Genomic DNA, 20,723 nt, shown 5'->3' with positions numbered 1-20,723 from the left:
TGTGTCTAAGTAAGCACTAAAGCGATGCAACCCCGCTTTGACCTCGCTTTACTGTATTTGCTCTATTTTACGTAACCGCACATCCTGCTGATCTAGCTAGGTGCTATGCAGAAGAAAGAACAACATACATTACTGTAACGGAGGTGACTACTTGCTGTGCTATATTTGACAACTTGAATCATATGTCGATTGATCCCAGTCTCCTCATCCCGGATTGCTATATATCACTCATAGTACTTCTGCCAAGGATGATTCTGACGAAAGCCCAACAACTCCTTAATCTTCCTATTAGGAATAGGAGCCTCCCTTGCGCCCATGTCCCTCGTGAACGGAGTGTTAGGCGCAACTCGCTTGAGAAATTCCGCAACGGACGGCTCATAATTCGTGATTTCATCATTCACAGCATTGAAAACCTGGAAGCCCAGTCCAGCCTTCTGAACAGCCAGATCACAAATCTGCCCCAAATCTCTCGCATCAGTATAAGACCAACCATGCACAGCCCAGTCCTCCGGCTTCTTAACATAAGAATCAAACATCTCCTCCTTGTACTCCTCCGGCGCCACAATTCTCCCGATCCGAAGAACATAGATATCGGAGCCATACCGACGTGCGAAACCACGCGCCACGCGCTCTCCGCATATTTTTGAGATGGCGTATGTATCCATCGGGTTCGCGTCGACGTCTTCCTCTACTGGGAAAGATGGATATTCGAGATCACCCTCGCCGTACGCGATCCCGTAAACGGAGACTGAGCTCGCTAGGATGATCTTTTTGATACCCATTCTGGACGCTGCTTCGATGACATTGTATTGTGACGTGGTGTTGCAGCGGAATGTCTCGGTGTCAGGGACAAGCATGTTCCGTGAGTATGAGGCGAGATGGATTACTGCGTCCGGGACTAGGCCTAGTGGTTCACGGAATGGCTCTGTTAAATGGAAGTGCGAGCCAAAGGCGCTGTATACTTGGCCAGCGTCGGTGAGATCAACGCGCATGGTGTGTACGCGATCACCTAGGTTTCCCGGGAGGGGAGCCAGGTCCAGATTGAGGATGTCATGACCCTGGCCTAAGAGGTATGAGATTATGTATTGGCCGGCTTTGCCAGAACCCCCAGTGACGATAATGCGCTTTCCCATGGTGTATGTGGAGCTGGGATCCCGTTTGTGTGGCTAGGGACTGAGGGGTAAGTTGTAGATGTTAAGGGTATATGTAAAAAAAATCTTTGTGACCTAAAGAGTGCTTTCTAATCAACTGGTATTTACAAGAGTCACCAAAATGGGCATTCACCTAGGTATATGATGACGTTTCGTGCCCACAAAGCGGGGGCGGGGTGAATATACCGGGAGATGACTTTCCGGGTTCGCCGCATTCGGTGGAGATTCGGAGATTCGGCTGAAGGAGGCTCTAGGCGTGAACAATAGTTATTGATCGGAGATACTGCGATCATATATTTGCAACAGTATACCACAACAGAAGAATAGAATCTATCGTTATTTAAGGGAAAAATCCTTGCTAATCGACAAAGTCTCGACCGATGCAAGTGTGGAAGCTAATTATGAGAATCAGCCAACTTGATCGTACATTTATGAACATTGAATGCATCAAATTTCTATTTTCTTTTCTTAACTACTACGAGTGAAACTCCCTGATGATCACATTTAAAATAAGTATCTTCAAAAACTGCGTCATGGCTTCTGTAAACAGTGGTACGCGTGGGGGGAGCCTCCGGAAGATAACGTTCCGAAACAAAAGCCGGACCAACGCACTTGGATCCACAGATAAAGAGTAATAATTGGCCCACCAAATTTGAGATCCCAGATCCAACGTTGGTCCCCATATTTCGGGCTCCAATAGGAATTTTACAACCCGGACAAAATATCGATGATGCCAGTACAAAAAGAACCCGATATCCTTATCTTACCCAGTGCATAAAACGAAAAAGTCCCCGCATTCTCCACCAACCATCAACAATGTCATGTTCCTCCAAAAAGTCATGCGAGGGCTGCGCATGTCCGAGTAAGCCCTCAGCCCCCGTGCAAATTGAAGACTGCATGGAAGAGCTCAAAGCTCTCCGCAGAAGGAACCAAGAGCTCGAAACCAGACTAAGTCTCGCCGCTGAAAATGGATCTAAGGCTGTCATTCGGCAACCAGGTAGGACGCTACGCTCGTCTGCTTGGTTCGACTGTCGCAGTGATCCTGGCATGACGGCTATTTATATGGAGCGGTACTTCAATTATGGGATTACGCGTGAAGAGCTCATGTCTGGGAAGCCGATGATTGGAATCGCGCAGACCGGGTCTGATATTGCGCCGTGTAATCGGCATCATATTGAGTTGTCAAAGAGGGTAAGGGAGGGTATTCGAACGGCAGGTGGCATTGCGTTTGAGTTTCCGACACATCCTATTCAGGAGACTTCGAGAAGGCCGACTGCTACTTTGGATCGCAATTTGGCGTATTTGAGTATGGTTGAGGTTTTGACGGGTTATTTTCTGGATGGTGTTGTTATGTTGACGGGCTGTGATAAGACTACTCCGGCTTGTTTGATGGCTGCGGCTACTGTGGTATGTTCCAATATTTCTTTTCAATTCGACTGATTGGACATTGCTTATTCGATGTAGAATATTCCTACTATTTGTCTTAATGTTGGCCCGATGTTGAACGGTTATTCCGAAGGCGCGTTAACTGGCGCCGGCTCTGTCCTGTGGAAAGGGCGAGAGATGTATGCCACCGGTGAAATTGACGACGGTGAATTCATGGACTATATCTCTAGAGGGTGAGTGATTCTTTCTGGATGACTCATGCGGAATTTAATGGGTTATAGAACACCCTCCGTCGGCCACTGCAACACAATGGGCACAGCCTCAACTATGAATGCCCTCGCAGAAGCCCTCGGCATGGCACTCCCAGGCTCGGCCGCGATCCCAGCTGCTTACCGCCACAGAAGCCAATGTGCCTATGAGACCGGCAAACAGATCGTGGAGATGGTAGAATCCGATCGTAAACCAAGCGACCTGATGACCCGGGAGGCATTTGAGAACGCAATTGTGGCAAACGCCGCATTTGGAGGAAGTACCAATGCTCCTATCCATCTACTTGCTATTGCTCAGCACATGGGCGTTGAGCTATCGATGGATGATTGGGATACCCTTGGATCCCACATTCCTCTTCTCCTGAACATGATGCCATCAGGCGAGTACCTTGGAGAAGAGTACTTCCGTGCAGGAGGTCTTCCAGCAATTATGGCTGAACTCTTGGATGTTGGAAAGATTCACGGTGATGTGTTGACGTGTAATGGAAAGACAATGGCTCAGAACGTTCGTGGAAAACACTCATGGGATCGCCGGGTAATTCGCCCCTATGATGATCCTCTCATGAAGGATGCAGGATTCATCCATTTGAAGGGTACGCTATTTGATTCCGCGATCATGAAGACCTGTGTCATCTCGCCTGCTTTCCGAGAGCGATACCTCTCAAATCCGGAAGATCCCATGGCGTTCGAAGGGTCTGTCATGGTATTCGAGGGACCAGAAGACTACCATAGCCGACTGGAGCATCTGCCAGAAATCGACGACAAGACTATCCTCATCATGCGCGGCGTCGGTCCGTTAGGTTACCCCGGCGCTGCGGAGGTCGTGAACATGCACCCCCCTGGCAGACTTCTCAAGCAAGGTGTGGATGCGCTCTTTTGTATTGGCGATGGACGGCAATCAGGTACATCGGCAAGTCCTTCCATTTTAAACGCCAGTCCCGAAGCTGCCGCTGGTGGAAATCTGGCTATTCTTCGCGATGGAGATAGACTGAGGATTGATCTGCTAAAGAGACGAGTGGACATTCTTATCAGTGATGAAGAGTTGCAAGAACGGAGAAAGGAAATGCTGTCAAAGGAGTACCCTCTTGTGCCGAACGGTACTCCATGGCAGGAGATCTTCCGTCAGGAGACTGATCAGCTATCTAACGGCATGGTGTTAAGAAAGGCTGTTAAATATCAGCGTCTGGCGCAACGAAACGAGGCCCCTAGGCACAATCATTAATAGCGTTGTTTGATTGTTAGATACCATGAAGATTCATTGCATATCGGTGAAAATTTTGATCCGTTCAATTTCCGACTAAATGCCCGAGATAAAGCATCTTAAATGAGATCGATGAAGCTCACATCAACAGCTCGGGTAATTGGTGCACCAAGTTAGTTATTTATTGCCATTAGTAAGCGGGAAAATAGGTTCATCCGACATCCGTGTCTCAGAGCTATGACATCTGTCAAACCCACGGATAACCCATATGAACTATTAGGGGTAAGACGGTCCATACATTCTTGGCGAACCACTAGAAGAAAGCCACCGTACCATTCTTTTCAGATCCAAGGGCATTTTGTAGAGGTGCTGCTTACGAAGGATAATCTGCTTGATTATAAATGCGTAACGGTAGATCGTAGTGTGCTCTGGAAAGATAAAGAGAGCTTCCTGTCTCACCGATTTTCTATCTTCAGACCTGCTCAAAATGGCAGAACCAACTCCCCAACCAGCTTTCAAGAACATCGTCATCCTTGGTGGTTCTTACGCGGGAATTTCAACGGCGCACTACCTCCTCAAACATGCTATTCCAAAACTGCCAGACCAATCCACCTACCAAATCATCCTAGTCAGCGCTTCATCTGAGATAATATGTCGACCAGCAACTCCACGAGCAATGATCTCAGATGACCTACTTCCACAGGAAAAATTCTTCGTGTCAATCCCGGAGATCTTCAAAAAGTATCCCAGCACCAACTTCCTATTCGAGCATGCCCGAGCAGAGCATGTCGATCATGTGAATCGCACAGTCACCATTCACTCAGACACAGATCAGGAGAAAAAGATCTCTTACCACGCCCTAATCATTGCAACCGGCGCTTCAACCGCATCGCCTCTCCTGAGTCTAAACCAAGACTCAAAGTATCTCCGCGCACAATGGGCGCTTTTCCGGGATGCCTTGAAAAATGCAAAAAGCATTGTGATTACCGGTGGTGGGCCCACTGGAATCGAGGCGGCGGGCGAACTGGGCGAATACCTTAATGGTCAGCCTGGGTGGTTTGCTTCTAAACTCGAGTTTCCCAAGGTTGCAATTACAGTTGTGACTTCCGCTTCTCAAATTCTGCCGATGCTACGAGCTAGTATTGCTCACAAGGCCGAGATGTATCTTGCACGCGTGGGAGTGACGATCATCAAGGGTACCAAAGTGACGGGCGTATCGCCGCTGGAATCGGGGACGGATTTTGCGCTGCCGTCCAAGACTACCGTATCGCTCTCAGATGGGTCGGAGCTTGAGGCTGATATTTACATTCCGGCTATGGGGATGGTGCCTAATACGGCGTTCCTTGATAAGTCGCTACTTGCGTCTGATGGGCGGGTTGAGACTAATCCGTCTACTCTGCGGGTGGATAAAGCCGGAGATCGGGTCTACGCTGTTGGTGATGTGGGCTCGTATGGAAGGCCGGCTGTGCATGCGATTCTGAATGCAATTCCAGTGGTCTGCGGTAATATCAAGCGGGATTTACTCATTACTTCTGGGGTGAATGAAACTTCTTTGGAAGCTGAGCGGGCGTACAAGGAGGATACGCGGGAGACGCAGATGGTTCCTATTGGGAGGAGCAAAGGAGTGGGTGCAGCGATGGGATATCGGCTGCCTAGTTTCCTAGTTTGGTTGATCAAGGGTCGGGACTACTGGCTTTGGACGACGGCGGGCTTATGGAGTGGGAAGCAGTGGGAGAAAGAGTCCTGAATAGCGGGGGCGTTTGCTGCGTTGGGTATTGCAAGTAGAGTAGAGCTCAGTAGAATAGGTGGCTGCGTAGCTGATTATTGATAATGGGGTATTTCCAAGACTCCTGTCCAAGGGCGACATGTAGACTGAATCACTAATGGATGCATAGGGTTTTGGCGCTTTAATACCTAGAGCTGGTAGCAAGGTAGTCAGATAAGAACACCGCAGGGTTTCAAAATAACAGAACTGGTTCGATCAAAGGACTATTGAGATTCACATGAAGGAAACCATCCTTGAACGCCGCGCTAGTTTGCAAAGCCGTAGTTGAGCCAAAAGGGATAATTCAACCAGCACTAGACATCGAAAATAGAAAATAACCTGAGGTTAGTCGTCAATTAGTACCACAAGGAAAGTTCTTAAGAAACCTGACTTTTCCAGGTCAAGCAGCCTGGTTTCGAAGAAAATAAAAAAGCCAAAGAACGTATTTCAGTAGAGGACTGTTGTTCTTTGCGGGATGAACAATTGCTGGGCGACTTCATCCTAGGAAAACTGTACATAGAACAGTTAGCACGAGCCATGATCAATATGGGCAAATGCCTTACCCTCCCAGTCCCATTCTCGCATGATATTCACCCAATGCAATCTGCCTCGAACCGTTCTCTCAAACTCAATATTCTCAAGTGGTGAAAGCGCTGATCCACGCCGAGAAGTCGCGGGGTTGAAGAGAGGATAACATGATATCCCGCGTGCAGATTCATCATGCTGACCAATGGAGTGTGTACGATTTTGACGGCTTCTCCCTTTATTTTCATCTGGAGACCGGAAGTCAAAAGTCGCATTGCCCTTGCTCAAAGAAAAGGAGCCAACTCGCGGAGTGGAGCCTTGTTGTTGCCTCTGAGCATTGAGTTTGTCACGACGAGCCCACACCTCTCGTACAACATCAAGGCAACGATCGATTCCACCCAGCATGAGCCGAGACTGAACAATGAACCATCGGTCCATAACCCATCGCCGGTCATCCTCGTCGTCAACTTCAGCCCCGGCGGCGATGAGCGGGAACATTTGAATGATGGTTGTCCGTGAAGTGGAAGGCACCGTGGCCAACAATATCAATACCCGCTTTGCTAGTTCTTCGGGCGACTCCGATGGCATTTCTGGCACGGCCTGGTGGAGGTATAGCAATGTTGCCCAGCGATATGCATGCGCCACTTGGATACTGTGCTGCACTTCGGAGGCAGGGTCTTCTGGCGGTTGGAACCAAAGTGGTGGCTCCCACTGTTCCAGCAATGATTTCAGTTCCATTCCCTGGGCGACTATTGAGACTGAATTCGAGGGACATTTTCGCACTCGCTGGATCAGTCTCGCGACGCGCCCGATGATTGGAAAGAGGGTAGCTGCACAGCCCATCAATGGATCAACCTCATGGACAGCACCATCGGGCAGCTGGAACATGTCTCCGTTGAGATCATCCGGGTCCGAGTCATTCAACGATGTGAGTCGAGCGATAACATCCATATAAGTCCAGGTGTTATACAAAAAGCGAATACGATTCAGGCGGTCTGTGCTTTGACCACTTTGCACTTGTGAATTTAGTACCCGCCGCATCAACACCTTTGCTCCTCGCAGGTGTGAAACGCAGGTGCGGGTATCCTGATCCCAAGTATCAGCAAATGCGAGCGCAAGGCTAGTCGCCAAGGCCGTATCAGTTTGCATACTGGAGATTTGCTCCCGCAGGATTGCCGTGCTCTGCCTCATGTGCTTGAAACCTTGAACGCGCAAAGAGGGATTTTCCTTGGAAGAGTGGAAGGCAGATAGAGCGAACAGAGCATGATATAGAGCGGGTGTGTCCTTGGCGAGTGGCCAAATCAGCGTCCTCCATGGATTTTCTGTCCGGCCATCTTTGATTGACAAGATGCCACACGTCAACTTATCGAAACGCAGAGCGAGCATCTGTTGGCTCTCTGGTGCCAATGATGGCTGACTTGAGAGACTGGAGAAATCGAGTATATTATCTTGACCAGAGAGAGGGAAATTCCAATTTGTGTCCGTATTGGACTGCCGGATTATCTCTTCAATCTCGTCATTATCCTCTTCAAGCAACTGGGAGAGGCTGAAGTCTAATTTGAGTGGCTGTTGATACTCTGGACCAAAGGCTGTTGGTCCTGAAGTATCCTCAACATTCGTGTCTACCATCAGACCATCATCAAAAGGTACAGGCTCTTGGAAAAGCTCCAGAAAAGGAAACAAATGGCAAGGATCAGCGTCCATGGAGTTGGAGACGGGGATGCTTGGAACCACATCCACGCCTGCAGACGAATGTTCAGATATGGTTGCGAATTCCTCAAGAGAATGGGTATCACCGGACACATAGCTTCCAATGCTCCCCGGTGAGCCAAGCAAATATGATTCCCGGGGCGATGTGTCTGCATGAATCGGCTGCACCCGACTGGGTGAGTCTGGTAGTTCGGTAGTTACAGGAGTAGGGAAATCCTCCTGTTTTGCGAGAGGTTGAGAATTCTCGTTTTCTAGGGCAGACGCATCAGATATGAACTGCAAGTTTTCAGAGAAGTACTTTTGACACCAGATACCTTTCTTTGTTGGCTTGATGGGAGTCGACCGACCGACAGCGACGTTGGTCTCCTCGAAAGGCCTCCATTTGAAATCCTTCTTGTACCCACCACACGTCACCTTGCGTCGATCGCACTGGTAACAGGACGGCTTCGTCTCGTCGCACTTCAACCGTTTTGCCTTGCAGGTGATACAACCTGGGCATCACGAAGTAATCGGGTCAGCGTTCTGCGCGGCAGTTGGGCACGTAGTGCCCAGTTTAATTGAAGATTTTCTTCTTTCTGATCAGATAAACACCGTACCATTTCGACTCTTCGTCTGCCTTGGCTTTTGAGTTGATTTGGGAATCCGCTTGGTCTGGGGTGACGATGCAGGTTTTCCCCGCCCCGACGCTGGGGCCGTGTCGGGCGAATCTAAAATCGTGGACGGCGATGGGATTTTAATATTTTCCATACCAAGGCAATGTTGAATGTTCAAGTGTTTTCACCCAAGGGGAAAAGAATATAAAAAGCAAATAGGTGTTGACGGGGATGACGAAGATAAGACGGAGGGCACAGCGAATGACAGAGACTCGATAGGAATTAGCTTGAACGGGGAGGTGTAAACAGTGATAAGGCGGCACCCCCGCATGGAAACTTGGAGAGCCGTGAGGGGTCAGTTCACCTGGAACATTGCAATCTGAGCCGAGATATGTGTTGGCAGTTTGAGATGGCTTGCTCATGTGGATTTCTGAAGTGAAATCTTGCTGTTAGATGCAATATCTAGGAGGATGTTTCAAGGTTGTAGCGCCGGTGTGAAGATGTTGACACGCACAAAGAAAAGACAAACTCATCCCTGCCAAAAGCTTATTACTTCTGGTCCAATATGAACTGTTGATGGGTAGACATCATTTGCAGAGGTTTGTGAAAATTCCCGACATTCATTATGACTTCGTTATCGCATTAAACAACCATGCAATCCGAATATAATAGTCAACTCCAAAAGCTGGAGAGTGTATAGAAATTTCGCGGTGATGACATGGGAGCTTCGAAAGGCGGTAAGACTTAAACTTGTCAAATTCCAATCATCCTTGCAATATCAACCTAGAATGTTACATTGACTACAGACTATGTGATTGGCAAACCAAGAAGGAATCAAGAAATCAAGAGATGGGATGTGCCAGGAGTTGGTGGCTTGGTATTGACAATGCCAAAAGTATAAGAAAACAATTAAAAGGCAATGCGCAAGACGCGGGCAGCGCGAAGGCAAAACATGAGTAACGCACAACAGAGAGACACAATGAAGTACAATATGCACGACACGACCAGGACGAAGGCCATGGACTTCAAAGCGGTCGACACGACCAGCACAAAAAGGCATGAGATACAAAGTGCATAACGCGACCAGCGCGAAGGCTATATACATGCGAGAGACCTGACGCGACCAGCGCGCCGTCCCAAAGAGCCTCCAAAAAAACCCCAAAGACACCCCCTATCACCTCACCCCGTCTCACTTACAACAGTGAGTACGGAACCACCCCGTTCTGGCGCTTCCATGGCGGAGTCTCACCCCCCGACGTCAGTCCCCCTCCCGTAGGTCGGTAATCGGACTTGCCGTATTCCTGATTACCCGGGACCCAATCCAGGCGCGAAGTCGATCGCTCTTCGACTTTGGGATGGTCGAGCTCATACTCGACAGAGCCATCATCCCGGTAACGGCGCCTGACCCTGGGCTGGTCTGCACGGGCAGGAGGAGGCGGAGGCATGAGACCCGTGGCGGCGGCCTCTGGAAATGCGAAGGCCGGTGGACTCGGCGGCAGATCCATATCAACGTCTTCCGGGTGCCCGCACCCCACCGTCATGTCGAATGACAGGAACTCTTGCAACTCCAAGGTTTGCTGAATCCACTTCTCATCGCAAGCGAGAGGTGTGGCCAGCGCACTCGTGGAGACAGGAGGGAATCGGCTGACAAGGTCAGCAGGTCCAGCCTTGCATAACTCCATCACACCTTGATACTGTTAGCAAATCTGGTATTCGGAGTAAAAGGGAATGAAATGATGAGCACGAATTTGATGGACTTACTAAGCGCAGTGCGATGGAGGCCCACCCAGAGGAACTCCGGAGTCAGCACCACGCGGAGGACGAACGCCGGCGCTCGCCCTGTCGACGCGATGGCGCAGGTCATCGTCACCACGAGGCTTGTGACAACCCAGTCGAATGCGACGATGAGGGGGGTTGGACCAGCCAACAGATCACCCAGCAGGGTCGACTGCCCCCAGGAGTTAAACTCAGACTGGGGGTCGAGGAGATGGCGGCTAGCCAGGTTGGTGAGGTTCTCCTTTTCCAGGGAGACCAGGCGGCCAGTGCCCCAAGGAGGCAAGGAGGAGGAGGAAGAGGAGGAAGCAGCGTTGGAAGAAAAGGAAGATATTGTGTGAATGGGTCAAAGAAAGGAAAGTGAAAGCTGAGAGACTCTAATTTTTTTTTATACCTTTCGATCTGAAGTGAATATCAAAGTGGATAGCAAAGTGAATGTGAGTAGTGATGTTTGAAATAGGCAATGAACGTTGACCCTTGAGGGTCAACGAACAAACCATTGAGAACAATATCTAGGACTCAGTCAGGACGATGACCCTCGGGGGTCATTGTTCATAAGAAATTACACTCCACCGCTAAGAAATATACAATTCATTTAGAACAATAGCCAGTTCACGGTGAACATGAGTAGGTAGGAAAAAGATAATGACCCTCAAGTCCAACAGACAGACTATTGGAAACACAAAATGATGAACCTTCGAGGGTTATCGTTCATATAAGGTGACACTGCGCTGTCGACAACCTTATTTACACCTCAGTTGAGAATAATAGCTAGCATTCAGCGAATGAGTTGAGTGAAGCAGTCAATGACCATTCGAAACCGTTGAAACCGCGAATTGACTGATTTACACCTAGATTGATTATTGATACCCACGGGCTATGCTTATGAGTCACTTCATTTGCACTTCTTTCCCAAAGGCCTGTGGATCTGCCTTCAAAAAACTTTTACTGTTTACTAACAAGCTAGCACTTGAGGACGGTAACAGGGCAAATACAATTGATGCTACTGAGTAGCTAATTGTGATAAGCATCTTGGGAGAAATACTCTAGAATATTTATGCATCTTCAACCCTTGCAAACACCCGAAGATCCTTGATTGCGTCCAACGATCACCTGGTCATGTGTCACTTTGACTGCCTCAGGTAGCGGCGATCTCCACAGAGAAATCTTGCTCTTTTTCTCTTTCTTCCTTCCTTCTCCACTACTTCACACAGAGGCAAAATGAGGCTTACTAGATTTTGACATAGGAAGCCAAACTAGGAAAGCTCTCGGAAGTCAACAGACATGGTTAACCGCGGCAGATCCACATGAGCTGGTTGAACATCAGCATCCAACATCTACAAGATGTCAAGTGCCATGGATTATTTCAATAGCCCGCCGCATGTTCAAAAACTCGCGGAGAGCCTGGTACGTCTTTTGGTTTAGATAGGTGTGTGTAGTGATGACTATATCATGTGTGCCGATACACTTGAGGAGTTACTGCATAGGCGACGTGTGTTGTTGTCTCTGACGCAAACCTTTTCTTGAGGTGAATACCAATTAAACAAGGCCCTGTTGAGCTTCGTTTCCGACATCAGCTTTATGAAATTTATACCGAAGTGGTCCACACCGAGTACGCCTACAACCCTGCAGTCCACCAAGCCAAGCCTTGCTCACCTAAGTGCGTAGACTCAGACTGCCATCGTTACAGAGTGCGCAAAATCACATTTTCCGGCTTCTATCCTTGACACAAGTGCATTGACGCTGTATGCCCTGGGCTGACGGGTTGTCTGCTTCCACCGCAATTCGAAACAGACCATCCCAAGGCGGCGAGGCCGAGGAACGATCGACCCCCATCTGGGCAAGACTCCGCAGGGGTATGGCACCTCCGAATACCGCCCAACGGGGGACTGGAAACCCGGTAGAAGCACCGAACTGCGGCGATCCCATATTCCCATGGTTTGATGTTTGTACGGTGGTGATCGTTTTTAGGTTTCTTTCATTTGATCTCGTCAGTTCGATAGTGCGTTTACTTTATTTTTTCAAATTTAATACCTAGCGCTCGCGCATTCAATACAAATATTCTCGTCGCTCGCGAGCCACATAGACTTGAGCAAATGTAGCACCACAAATTCGAAAGTAAGGTCAACCCCCGGATATTGCGGATGTTACGTCCTGTTCATAGTGCGGCAAGTGGATCTTACCCCCCAAAATCACGGCCCGAGGTGCAACAGCGAACGCGGAGGCGGAGAACAAGTGAACATATGCAGTTGGAATTTCCTTTCCTTCATTTCCCCGTCACCAGTTCTCTTTGGCAATTCACCTCATAATGTTCCGTTCCATACCCCGAAGACTTCCTTGCCATCTCCCTCGTCCAACTGCGCCAACCCGTCTCGCCCTGCGCTCGTTCACATGCGCTTATCCTCGGATGTCATCATCGCCCGTTCAACCATTGTCCACCACACTCCCCTCCGACGCATACCAGCTGCTGTCGACCGCGGAGAAAGCCGGTGCTGCAGAGGATGCGCTATATGAACAACAAGTCCGCGACGTGCAAGCATGGTGGAACTCACCCCGGTACGAGGGCATCAAGCGACCCTACTCAGCCGAGGATGTCGTGAGCAAACGTGGATCGCTCCAGCAGAGCTATCCCAGTTCGCTAATGGCGCGGAAACTATTCAACCTGCTGAATGAGCGGGCAGCGGCTGGCGAGCCAGTCCATACCAGTGAGTGTTGATGGAGGTCTATTACGCTCTGTGGGACCCGACCGGCTAATACGTGGGGCAAAACAGTGGGTGCCATTGATCCTGTCCAGATGACCCAGCAGGCTCCTAACCAGGAGATTTTGTATATCTCTGGCTGGGCATGCTCGTCTCTTCTTACCAGCACAAACGAGGTTTCCCCCGATTTCGGCGATTATCCCTATAATACGGTGCCGAACCAGGTCCAGCGCCTGTTCAAGGCGCAGTCGATGCATGACCGGAAACAGTGGGATGCTCGACGGAAATTAACAGCTGAAGAGCGCAGAAACACCCCTTATGTGGATTACATGCGACCGATTGTGGCGGATGGCGATACCGGGTATGTTTTGGTTTCACGCTCGTGGGGCTACATCGCTGACGATTGGGATCTACAGACACGGCGGTTTATCGGCGGTTTTGAAGCTGGCCAAGCTGTTTGCTGAGAATGGTGCTGCGGCTGTACACTTTGAGGATCAACTTCACGGCGGGAAGAAGTGCGGCCATTTAGCAGGTAAAGTTCTGGTGCCCATTGGTGAGCACATCAACAGACTTACAGCTGCGCGATTCCAATGGGATATGATGGGATGTGAGAACTTGGTGATTGCGCGCACGGACTCGGAGAGCGGTAAACTCATCAGCAGCGCCATTGATGTGCGCGACCACGAATTTATCCTCGGTATCACAGAGGAGGTGGAGCCGTTAGCCGAGACCCTGCAGGCGATGGAGCGCGAAGGCGCTTCGCCAGCTGAGATTGATGCTTTCGAACTGGACTGGGTCAAGAAGCACAAGCTTGTCTCTTTTGATGAGGGTATGTGACAAGAAATCCCGTGTTCAGGCACTATTACTGACATCTCCAGCCGTTGATGCCCACCTCGAAGCTGAGGGTGCCAGCCAGTCCGTTCGGGACGCCTACAAGGCCCACGTTCAGGAAAATCCTAATCTTTCCTTCTCTCGTCGTCGGGTTTTGGCTAGCGACTACACCAAAACTCCAGTGGTCTGGTCATGCGACAGCCCACGTACCCGAGAAGGATTTTACCATTACCGCGCAGGCTTCCCAGCCGCTACCAAGCGTGCCAAGGAATTTGCTCCGTATGCCGACCTCCTCTGGGTTGAGACCGGCGACCCGGATGTTCAGAAGGCAGGCAAGTTGGCCGGCGATATTCGCGAAGTCTATCCTGGCAAAAAGCTGGTTTACAACCTGAGCCCATCGTTCAACTGGATGAGCCAAGGCTTCACCGAGGCATCCCTGAAGTCATTCATCTGGGATATTGCCAAGCAAGGGTGAGTCCTCTAGGATCAGTTTGGCTACGAGATACTAATTTACTTAGATTCGTCCTGCAACTGATCTCCCTGGCTGGTCTTCACAGCAACGCTACTATCACAACAGAATTATCTCGTGCCTTCAAGGACGAGGGCATGCTTGCATACGTGCGACTCATTCAGGCCCGTGAGAAGGAGCTTGGTGTTGATGTCCTTACTCACCAAAAGTGGAGTGGTGCCCCTTACATGGATGGTATTCTGGGCGCGATTCAAAGTGGAAGCAGCAGCAGCAAGAGTATGGGAGAGGGTAACACCGAGAAGGGTAAGTCATTCCAAACGACCTGGATATAACCAATATTGACTAATCGACCAGATTTTTAAATTGAATGAGTCGCTATACTCCCATCATCATTGTACAGAATTTAAAGAGCATGTATTCCTGCACTGTGCCTTGTAGCTTCAAGCCCCATAATCATAGTTAGGTTCGCAGTGAAATTGGATACTTTTGTACCTTGGAAACCCCTAGCCCCCGAGTTATCATTTCCTCTCTTTTGCTTCTCCTCCTACTTCTCCTTTATTTTCTTCCTATTTCACTACCTATCATTTAGAGCAGTCATTGACTGGCTAACTAAGACGATAGGTAAGAAGCCTGAAGATAGAGGAGTTACGAAGATTCGGGAGATACTGCTAAATTACGAGATTAGGGTACTGTAACTCGTTCGTAAGATATGATTGAGGGGGTGTGTACAAAACTTGGGGTAAATACTTCTGGAATAGCGCGAAGCACGAAGCAGACCAGCAAACCAGAGGAGGATATGCTATCATTATCAAATAACTTAACAACCTGACTATTTCATTCTATTGTTGAAAACAAGCATCCAGAAATATTCGATACACGAGGTATCCCACGCATCATGGTCTTAGATACAATTGTGAAAAACGGCCTCATAGTAGGTAACTGTTATTGTTTCAAATGAAGGGAACACAATAGGCTGACCGAAACAGGTCACGGAAAGCGGAGTGCTTCCGGCTGGGCAAAGCATAGGCATTTCCAATGGGAAAATTTCTGTCATAGGATATGACTTAGTCGAAAGCCCCCATACCAAGATCATTGATGCAGAGGGAGCCTATATCACGCCTGGCGGTGTTGACTCGCATGTTCATCTTGCCCAGAGCAACGCCCCAACTGGGGATAATTGGGAGACTGGAACTCGAAGCGCCGTTGCCGGTGGCACTACAACAGTGCTGGCCTTTACATCACAGACAAAGGAGATGCCAACTTTGTTTCCCGTCCTAGAGGAATACCACAACAAAGCTCGTGGACAGGCCTATTGCGATTATGGATTTCACTTTATTATCACAAAGCCTAATCCGACGATCCTGCAACAAGAGCTACCGTTACTCGTCAAGGAAGGAATCACAAGCGTGAAACTATACATGACTTACGAGTTATACAAGCTATCCGACCATGAGCTTCTGGATACATTACTCGCATGTCGCTCCCTGGGAATGACGACAATGATACACGCAGAGAACGGCGACATGATCCAGTTCCTGGTCGAAGGACTAGAAAGAAACGGCAACACTGCACCATTCTTCCATGCGATCGCCGGACCAAAGATAGCCGAGGACGAAGCATCCTACCGCGCAATTCGACTCGCAGAACTAGTCGACGCCCCCGTCCTCCTAGTCCACGTGTCCGCCGACGGAGCTATGAAGCACATCAGAGACGCACAGACTCGACTCCTCCCCATCCACGCTGAAACATGTCCCCATTATCTCTTCCTGCTCTCCGACAGATTAGCAAATAAGGAGCACGACCATTTCCACGGCGCAAAGGGCGTCTGCTCTCCACCTTTTCGCCACAACGTTGAAGATCTAGAAGCTCTCTGGCGCGGAATAGCCAATGACACATTCACCGTTTTCTCCTCCGACCACGCTCCATCCAAATATGACCATCCCCAGGGAAAGAAAGTAGGAATCATCAACGGGATCCCGAAATTCAGCAAGATACCCAAGGGAATTCCCGGTATTGAGACGAGATTGTCGCTTCTTTTCAGTGAATCAGAAGGCTGTGTTCCAAAAGAGCGCGCTAGACTCAGTCTTGCTCGCTTCGTGCAGCTGACGTCTGGGAATCCGTCGAGACTGTATGGACTTCCGCAGAAAGGGTTCATTTTGCCGGGATTCGATGCGGACCTCGTCATCTGGCACGCAGGTGATAAGGGTGAAAGAACGATTTCGCAGGTTAATTTGCACCATGATGTGGATTATACACCGTTTGAAGGGATGCGAGTGAGGAATTGGCCTCGGTTTACTATGCTGCGCGGTGAGATTGTCTGGAATGCAGATGAGAATATGGTTAGTGGCGTGAAAGGATTTGGACAATTTATCAAACGCAAGACTGGGCGTGTGTTGGTTGGAAAGACTGGCCAACTTCCAGCTGGTATGATGGAGGGAGAGCGTAAATTCTGGCTGCCTAAAAAAAAGGACTGAATATTGAATAATCATATTATTTTACATTTATAATGCACGGGTCCGTATTCCAAAGAAGTTTTCAAGCTGAATATCCTTGAGCCGTGAAAACTCTCACAATCCGAAGTTCAATAATCTGTAGTCTAATTCAGCGCTTATCAGCATCTTCTCGTGGTGAGCCAATCTGGGAATCATCGGGGTAGATACCCCCACTCTTGGGAGACGCAATAGCCCCGCTCATTTCTGACCTGTGATTGCATTCATAAAGAGTACATCTATTTTGAATAATACAGGACAGTTCTTGTGGTGATTTGGTAAATAATCTAAGACTGTAAGAATACTCAATGAGTATGTTTCGGCTCCCTAGTCGTGCTGCACCGTTCATCGCCTTAACCATCGTACCTCAATTGAAAGAGCACTGAAAGCAAAATGAATGCGGAACTCCCCAATGTGTCAGGCTCCTCGAGTGAACGAAGAATCAAAATTCTGCTAGTAAATCCAAATTCTAGCGAATACATGACAATGGACTGTCTAAAAGCCATTGAGCCTACTCTACCCCCACACGTCACAGTTCATGGGTTCACTGCTCCACAACCGGCACCGACAGCAATCGAATCTCAAACAGATGCGGTGCTTTCCACTGCAGAGTGCATCAGGGCAATCAAGCCGATTGCAATGAACTACGACGCCTTTCTCGTCGCATGCTTCCGAGATCACCCTCTCATCCGGGTCCTCAAAGAAGAGTTTCCCCAGCCGGTGCTCGGAATAATGGAAGCCGCAATGTATGCTGCGCGCATGCTTGGAGATAAGATGGGGATCGTGTGCACGTCAGACCGATCAATGATGGCTCATTCAAGCACTGTATCCACCTATGGGTTCTCGAACTACTTCTCCGGATGTGAATCGGCTAAATTGGGCGTTCTGGAGCTTGATTCGAAGCCGAAAAACGAAGTACATGCAAATATAGCTCAGAAAGTTCGTCGGCTTGTTGAAGACAAGGGTGCTGATTGTGTTTTGTTGGGCTGTGCGGGAATGGCAGAAATGCGGACTGTTTGTGAGAATGCTGTGGAAGGGACTGGAGTGAGGGTGTTGGATGGTGTGACTATAGGTGTTCAGTTTCTTGTTGGCTTGGTGACAGAAAACCTCATGACTGCAAAATCTGGTGTCTATCGAGATTCTGGAGCAGATAGGTTGAAGCGGAATCAGGAATGGCTTTAAGATCGTATAATTATATTAGGAAATATTGTCATTATAAGCCTCACTGAAGTAGGATTTTATTGATAAGAATACGGATTGAATGGCGGTGAGACAGAAATTGGGGAATAACTGACTCCTTATCTATCCCCGCACTAGTGACCAACGCAGCTACTGTGTATGCCATGCGACCCCGTATTGAAGTTGCGCCGTGCAAGTTTTGCCAGAGGCGCTTCTCAAGAAGAGAACATCTACTTCGCCATGAGCGGACTCGTGCGTGAAACCTTATTGATTGATGCTTACAAGGCCTAAAGAGTCATGACTTACTGGTTGGTACAGATACACATGAGAAACCTTTCAGCTGTCGTTGCAACAGGAAGTTTACTAGACGGTGAGTATGATTCTTCCTATCAATTGGACATTCAAATAACGGGTGATAGTGATCTTCTCTCGCGACACCTGAAGATCAAGAATGACCCTTCCTGTCACCAGGAGATGGAGTCCGATGCAAACAACCATAAGGTTGACCTCGAATCAACATCCGTGCTTACGGGACTAGATGGCCAGGAAGTCCAGTCGGTGAGTTGTACAGCGGGTCCGCGACAAGGGTATAATGACATCTCGAATTCGGCTATACAATTCCACTTACAAGCAAGTCCTGCCAATGGAGTGCAATTAGCAAGTGGGATACAACTACCAGGGAATACTGAACTTGCTCCAAGTTCAATACAGCATTTTGACGAGAATCTGCAAGATCTCAATATTCTGTGGGGAGGCATGGATGGGAACTTTGCCCTCGAGAAATATTTCCCCTTGGGTGCCGAGTTTCCCAATGACCTAATCTCAGTTCCAGAGTTTGATATCTACGAGGCGACGAGCTCAGCATTTACTGGGCCGTCAAGTGGCGGAACGGCTGACGAGAAAAGCCCGATGACCTAGACTCGGATGATGACGCATCCCTATGCAACTACCAGCTTCCATCTTTACGTCCGACTAATGTGGACTACTGTCAGGATGCAGAGGATCTTTCTGAGCGACTTGACTCCCCTACAGAACAAATGGAGAATCTTATAACTTATCCATGGCGTATCGGAAAAGAGGACTATCAAACTATTCTGTATTGCATTGAAAATATTCATCATATTGTGGGTGCAGAATTCGTCTTCCCCTCCAAGTATGTCTTTTGTCGATACATCGAGGGTTTTTTCACTGGAAGTCATGGACATTTGCCTCTGCTTCATCTTCCTACAGTTTCCGTTGCGAAGTTGACCCCATCATTGATTCTAGCAATCATGGCTATGGGTGCACAGTATCGATTTGAGAGTAAACGTGCTGTTTGCTTTTACAGAGCGTCGAAATCAGTAATTGATCATTTTATCCGTGTGAACTCACCATGTCCCGCATTCTCCCATTCAAGGACAGATGAGGATTTTACCCTTGCCAAGAAAGATATGCTAGAGACTTTGCAATCACAAATTATTCTCTCGACCCTCGGGATTTGGGGACATCGCGACCTGCTACATGATTCCGCATCCATGACCGCGCAGATAGCGCAAACTCTTCGAGATTGCGGCCTATTCAATGATGAGAATTCTGAGAGCGAATCGTGGAATACATGGATTGAAAGAGAGGGACAACGACGCACTATATTTACTGCTTATCAACTATCCAACAATCGATCCATTTTATACAACATGCCACCAAAGATTTTGAACAGCGAAATGAGCACCCTGTATCTCCCTTCCCCCGAAGAACTATGGAAAGCACCCAATGCCACCGAATGGAAAGCTCTTCGCTCAAAGTGGCCCCGATGCGTCTCCTTTAGAACCGCATATGCCCGATTATTCCGACCGAAGCAAACAAGACGAAACCACTCCTGTCTATCATCATTCGGAAACCTAGTCCTCATCCACGGAGTCTTCCAACACATTCTCCTCGCCTGGGAATTCGCCAGTTCAACATCCCTGCCAACAGAACCATCAGCAGTCCTACCAGCGGACATGCTCTCACAATTCCACGCTGCATTACGGAGATGGCAAAGGAGCTGGGAAGCAAGCTCTGACCCGTCCACAATCACCCCATCTTCCCCAAAAGGCCCTCTAGGTTTCAACGCAACCGCCATCTTCCGCATAGCCTGCATTCGACTCCACCTAAATTTAGGCCCGCATCGCAGCCTAGGAACATGGAATCCGGAAGTTATCGCAAATGCCTTTCTCAATGCCCCCAATCCACAACAATCACCCCAGGTCTATCACGCAGTCCTGCAATCTATCCATGCTCTTTCCATCCCTGTTCGTCTAGGCATAGATTACGTCGCACGAACACAGACTCTGACATGGAGCACAATCCACTCTCTCTGTAATTTGGAATGTGCTTTATTCTTATGTAAGTGGCTTGAGACTCTGGCCGTTACTCCAGGAGAGCTACATAATGATACGAAGCGGCTTTTGAGGATTATTGCAAGTGTACTCCGGGAAGCTGATTTGGCTCCACCGAGTACCGCTAGTACTGGCGGTGAGGGAGGTCAACAGCTACGGAGAATGGGGGCTCTACTCGTGCGGTTGCTTTCGGAGATTTTGAAGGGAGAACATGTGTTTGAGATGATGCGTGTGTTCTGTGAGGCGTTGAGAATGTATGCTTGTTTGTTGGATCAGGGGGCGCACCCTAACGAGGGAATTTCCGCGTAGCATGGGCTTCATTTTAA

At 48.9% G+C, this 20,723-nt stretch overlaps 10 protein-coding genes across 10 annotated transcripts; 7 read left to right on the top strand and 3 right to left on the bottom strand.

Annotated features, from left to right (window-relative positions):
* Positions 1-224: 224 nt before the first annotated feature.
* Positions 225-1,133, bottom strand: N7520_002872 (NAD-dependent epimerase/dehydratase family protein; the record flags this gene model as incomplete). The annotated part of the gene is made up of 1 exon (XM_057136807.1): positions 225-1,133. One exon carries the CDS (start codon positions 1,131-1,133, stop codon positions 225-227), a length of 909 nt encoding a protein of 302 aa, XP_056999493.1.
* Positions 1,134-1,967: 834 nt separating this feature from the next.
* N7520_002871 (IlvD/Edd family dehydratase) lies at positions 1,968-4,028 on the top strand (the record flags this gene model as incomplete). Its single annotated transcript, XM_057136806.1, has 3 exons — positions 1,968-2,558; positions 2,616-2,770; positions 2,819-4,028. The coding sequence occupies 3 exons, from the start codon at positions 1,968-1,970 to the stop codon at positions 4,026-4,028; spliced, it is 1,956 nt and encodes a 651-aa protein (XP_056999492.1).
* Positions 4,029-4,494: 466 nt separating this feature from the next.
* N7520_002870 (NAD(P)/FAD-dependent oxidoreductase) lies at positions 4,495-5,754 on the top strand (the record flags this gene model as incomplete). Its single annotated transcript, XM_057136805.1, has 1 exon — positions 4,495-5,754. One exon carries the CDS (start codon positions 4,495-4,497, stop codon positions 5,752-5,754), a length of 1,260 nt encoding a protein of 419 aa, XP_056999491.1.
* Positions 5,755-6,268: 514 nt separating this feature from the next.
* N7520_002869 (Zn(II)2Cys6 transcription factor) lies at positions 6,269-8,754 on the bottom strand (the record flags this gene model as incomplete). Its single annotated transcript, XM_057136804.1, has 3 exons — positions 6,269-6,282; positions 6,336-8,498; positions 8,604-8,754. 3 exons carry the CDS (start codon positions 8,752-8,754, stop codon positions 6,269-6,271), a joined length of 2,328 nt encoding a protein of 775 aa, XP_056999490.1.
* A 1,039-nt stretch (positions 8,755-9,793) lies between these two features.
* Positions 9,794-10,873, bottom strand: N7520_002868 (uncharacterized protein; the record flags this gene model as incomplete). Its single annotated transcript, XM_057136803.1, has 3 exons — positions 9,794-10,287; positions 10,362-10,617; positions 10,871-10,873. 3 exons carry the CDS (start codon positions 10,871-10,873, stop codon positions 9,794-9,796), a joined length of 753 nt encoding a protein of 250 aa, XP_056999489.1.
* Positions 10,874-12,681: 1,808 nt separating this feature from the next.
* N7520_002867 (methylisocitrate lyase ICL2) lies at positions 12,682-14,734 on the top strand (the record flags this gene model as incomplete). Its single annotated transcript, XM_057136802.1, has 6 exons — positions 12,682-13,078; positions 13,145-13,433; positions 13,489-13,901; positions 13,951-14,374; positions 14,422-14,675; positions 14,727-14,734. The coding sequence occupies 6 exons, from the start codon at positions 12,682-12,684 to the stop codon at positions 14,732-14,734; spliced, it is 1,785 nt and encodes a 594-aa protein (XP_056999488.1).
* Positions 14,735-15,267: 533 nt separating this feature from the next.
* N7520_002866 (hydantoinase/dihydropyrimidinase family protein) lies at positions 15,268-16,846 on the top strand (the record flags this gene model as incomplete). Its single annotated transcript, XM_057136801.1, has 2 exons — positions 15,268-15,303; positions 15,359-16,846. 2 exons carry the CDS (start codon positions 15,268-15,270, stop codon positions 16,844-16,846), a joined length of 1,524 nt encoding a protein of 507 aa, XP_056999487.1.
* Positions 16,847-17,347: 501 nt separating this feature from the next.
* N7520_002865 (aspartate/glutamate racemase family protein) lies at positions 17,348-18,043 on the top strand (the record flags this gene model as incomplete). Its single annotated transcript, XM_057136800.1, has 1 exon — positions 17,348-18,043. One exon carries the CDS (start codon positions 17,348-17,350, stop codon positions 18,041-18,043), a length of 696 nt encoding a protein of 231 aa, XP_056999486.1.
* Positions 18,044-18,364: 321 nt separating this feature from the next.
* Positions 18,365-18,958, top strand: N7520_002864 (uncharacterized protein; the record flags this gene model as incomplete). The annotated part of the gene is made up of 1 exon (XM_057136799.1): positions 18,365-18,958. The coding sequence occupies one exon, from the start codon at positions 18,365-18,367 to the stop codon at positions 18,956-18,958; it is 594 nt and encodes a 197-aa protein (XP_056999485.1).
* A 119-nt stretch (positions 18,959-19,077) lies between these two features.
* On the top strand, positions 19,078-20,706 carry N7520_002863 (uncharacterized protein; the record flags this gene model as incomplete). Its single annotated transcript, XM_057136798.1, has 1 exon — positions 19,078-20,706. One exon carries the CDS (start codon positions 19,078-19,080, stop codon positions 20,704-20,706), a length of 1,629 nt encoding a protein of 542 aa, XP_056999484.1.
* Positions 20,707-20,723: the final 17 nt, after the last annotated feature.

This window comes from Penicillium odoratum (assembly GCF_028828045.1).
Source record: "Penicillium odoratum strain IBT 22623 chromosome Unknown utg000002l_segment0_segment0, whole genome shotgun sequence".
Taxonomy (NCBI): domain Eukaryota; kingdom Fungi; phylum Ascomycota; class Eurotiomycetes; order Eurotiales; family Aspergillaceae; genus Penicillium; species Penicillium odoratum.
This window is presented reverse-complemented; position numbering and strand designations above follow the sequence as displayed.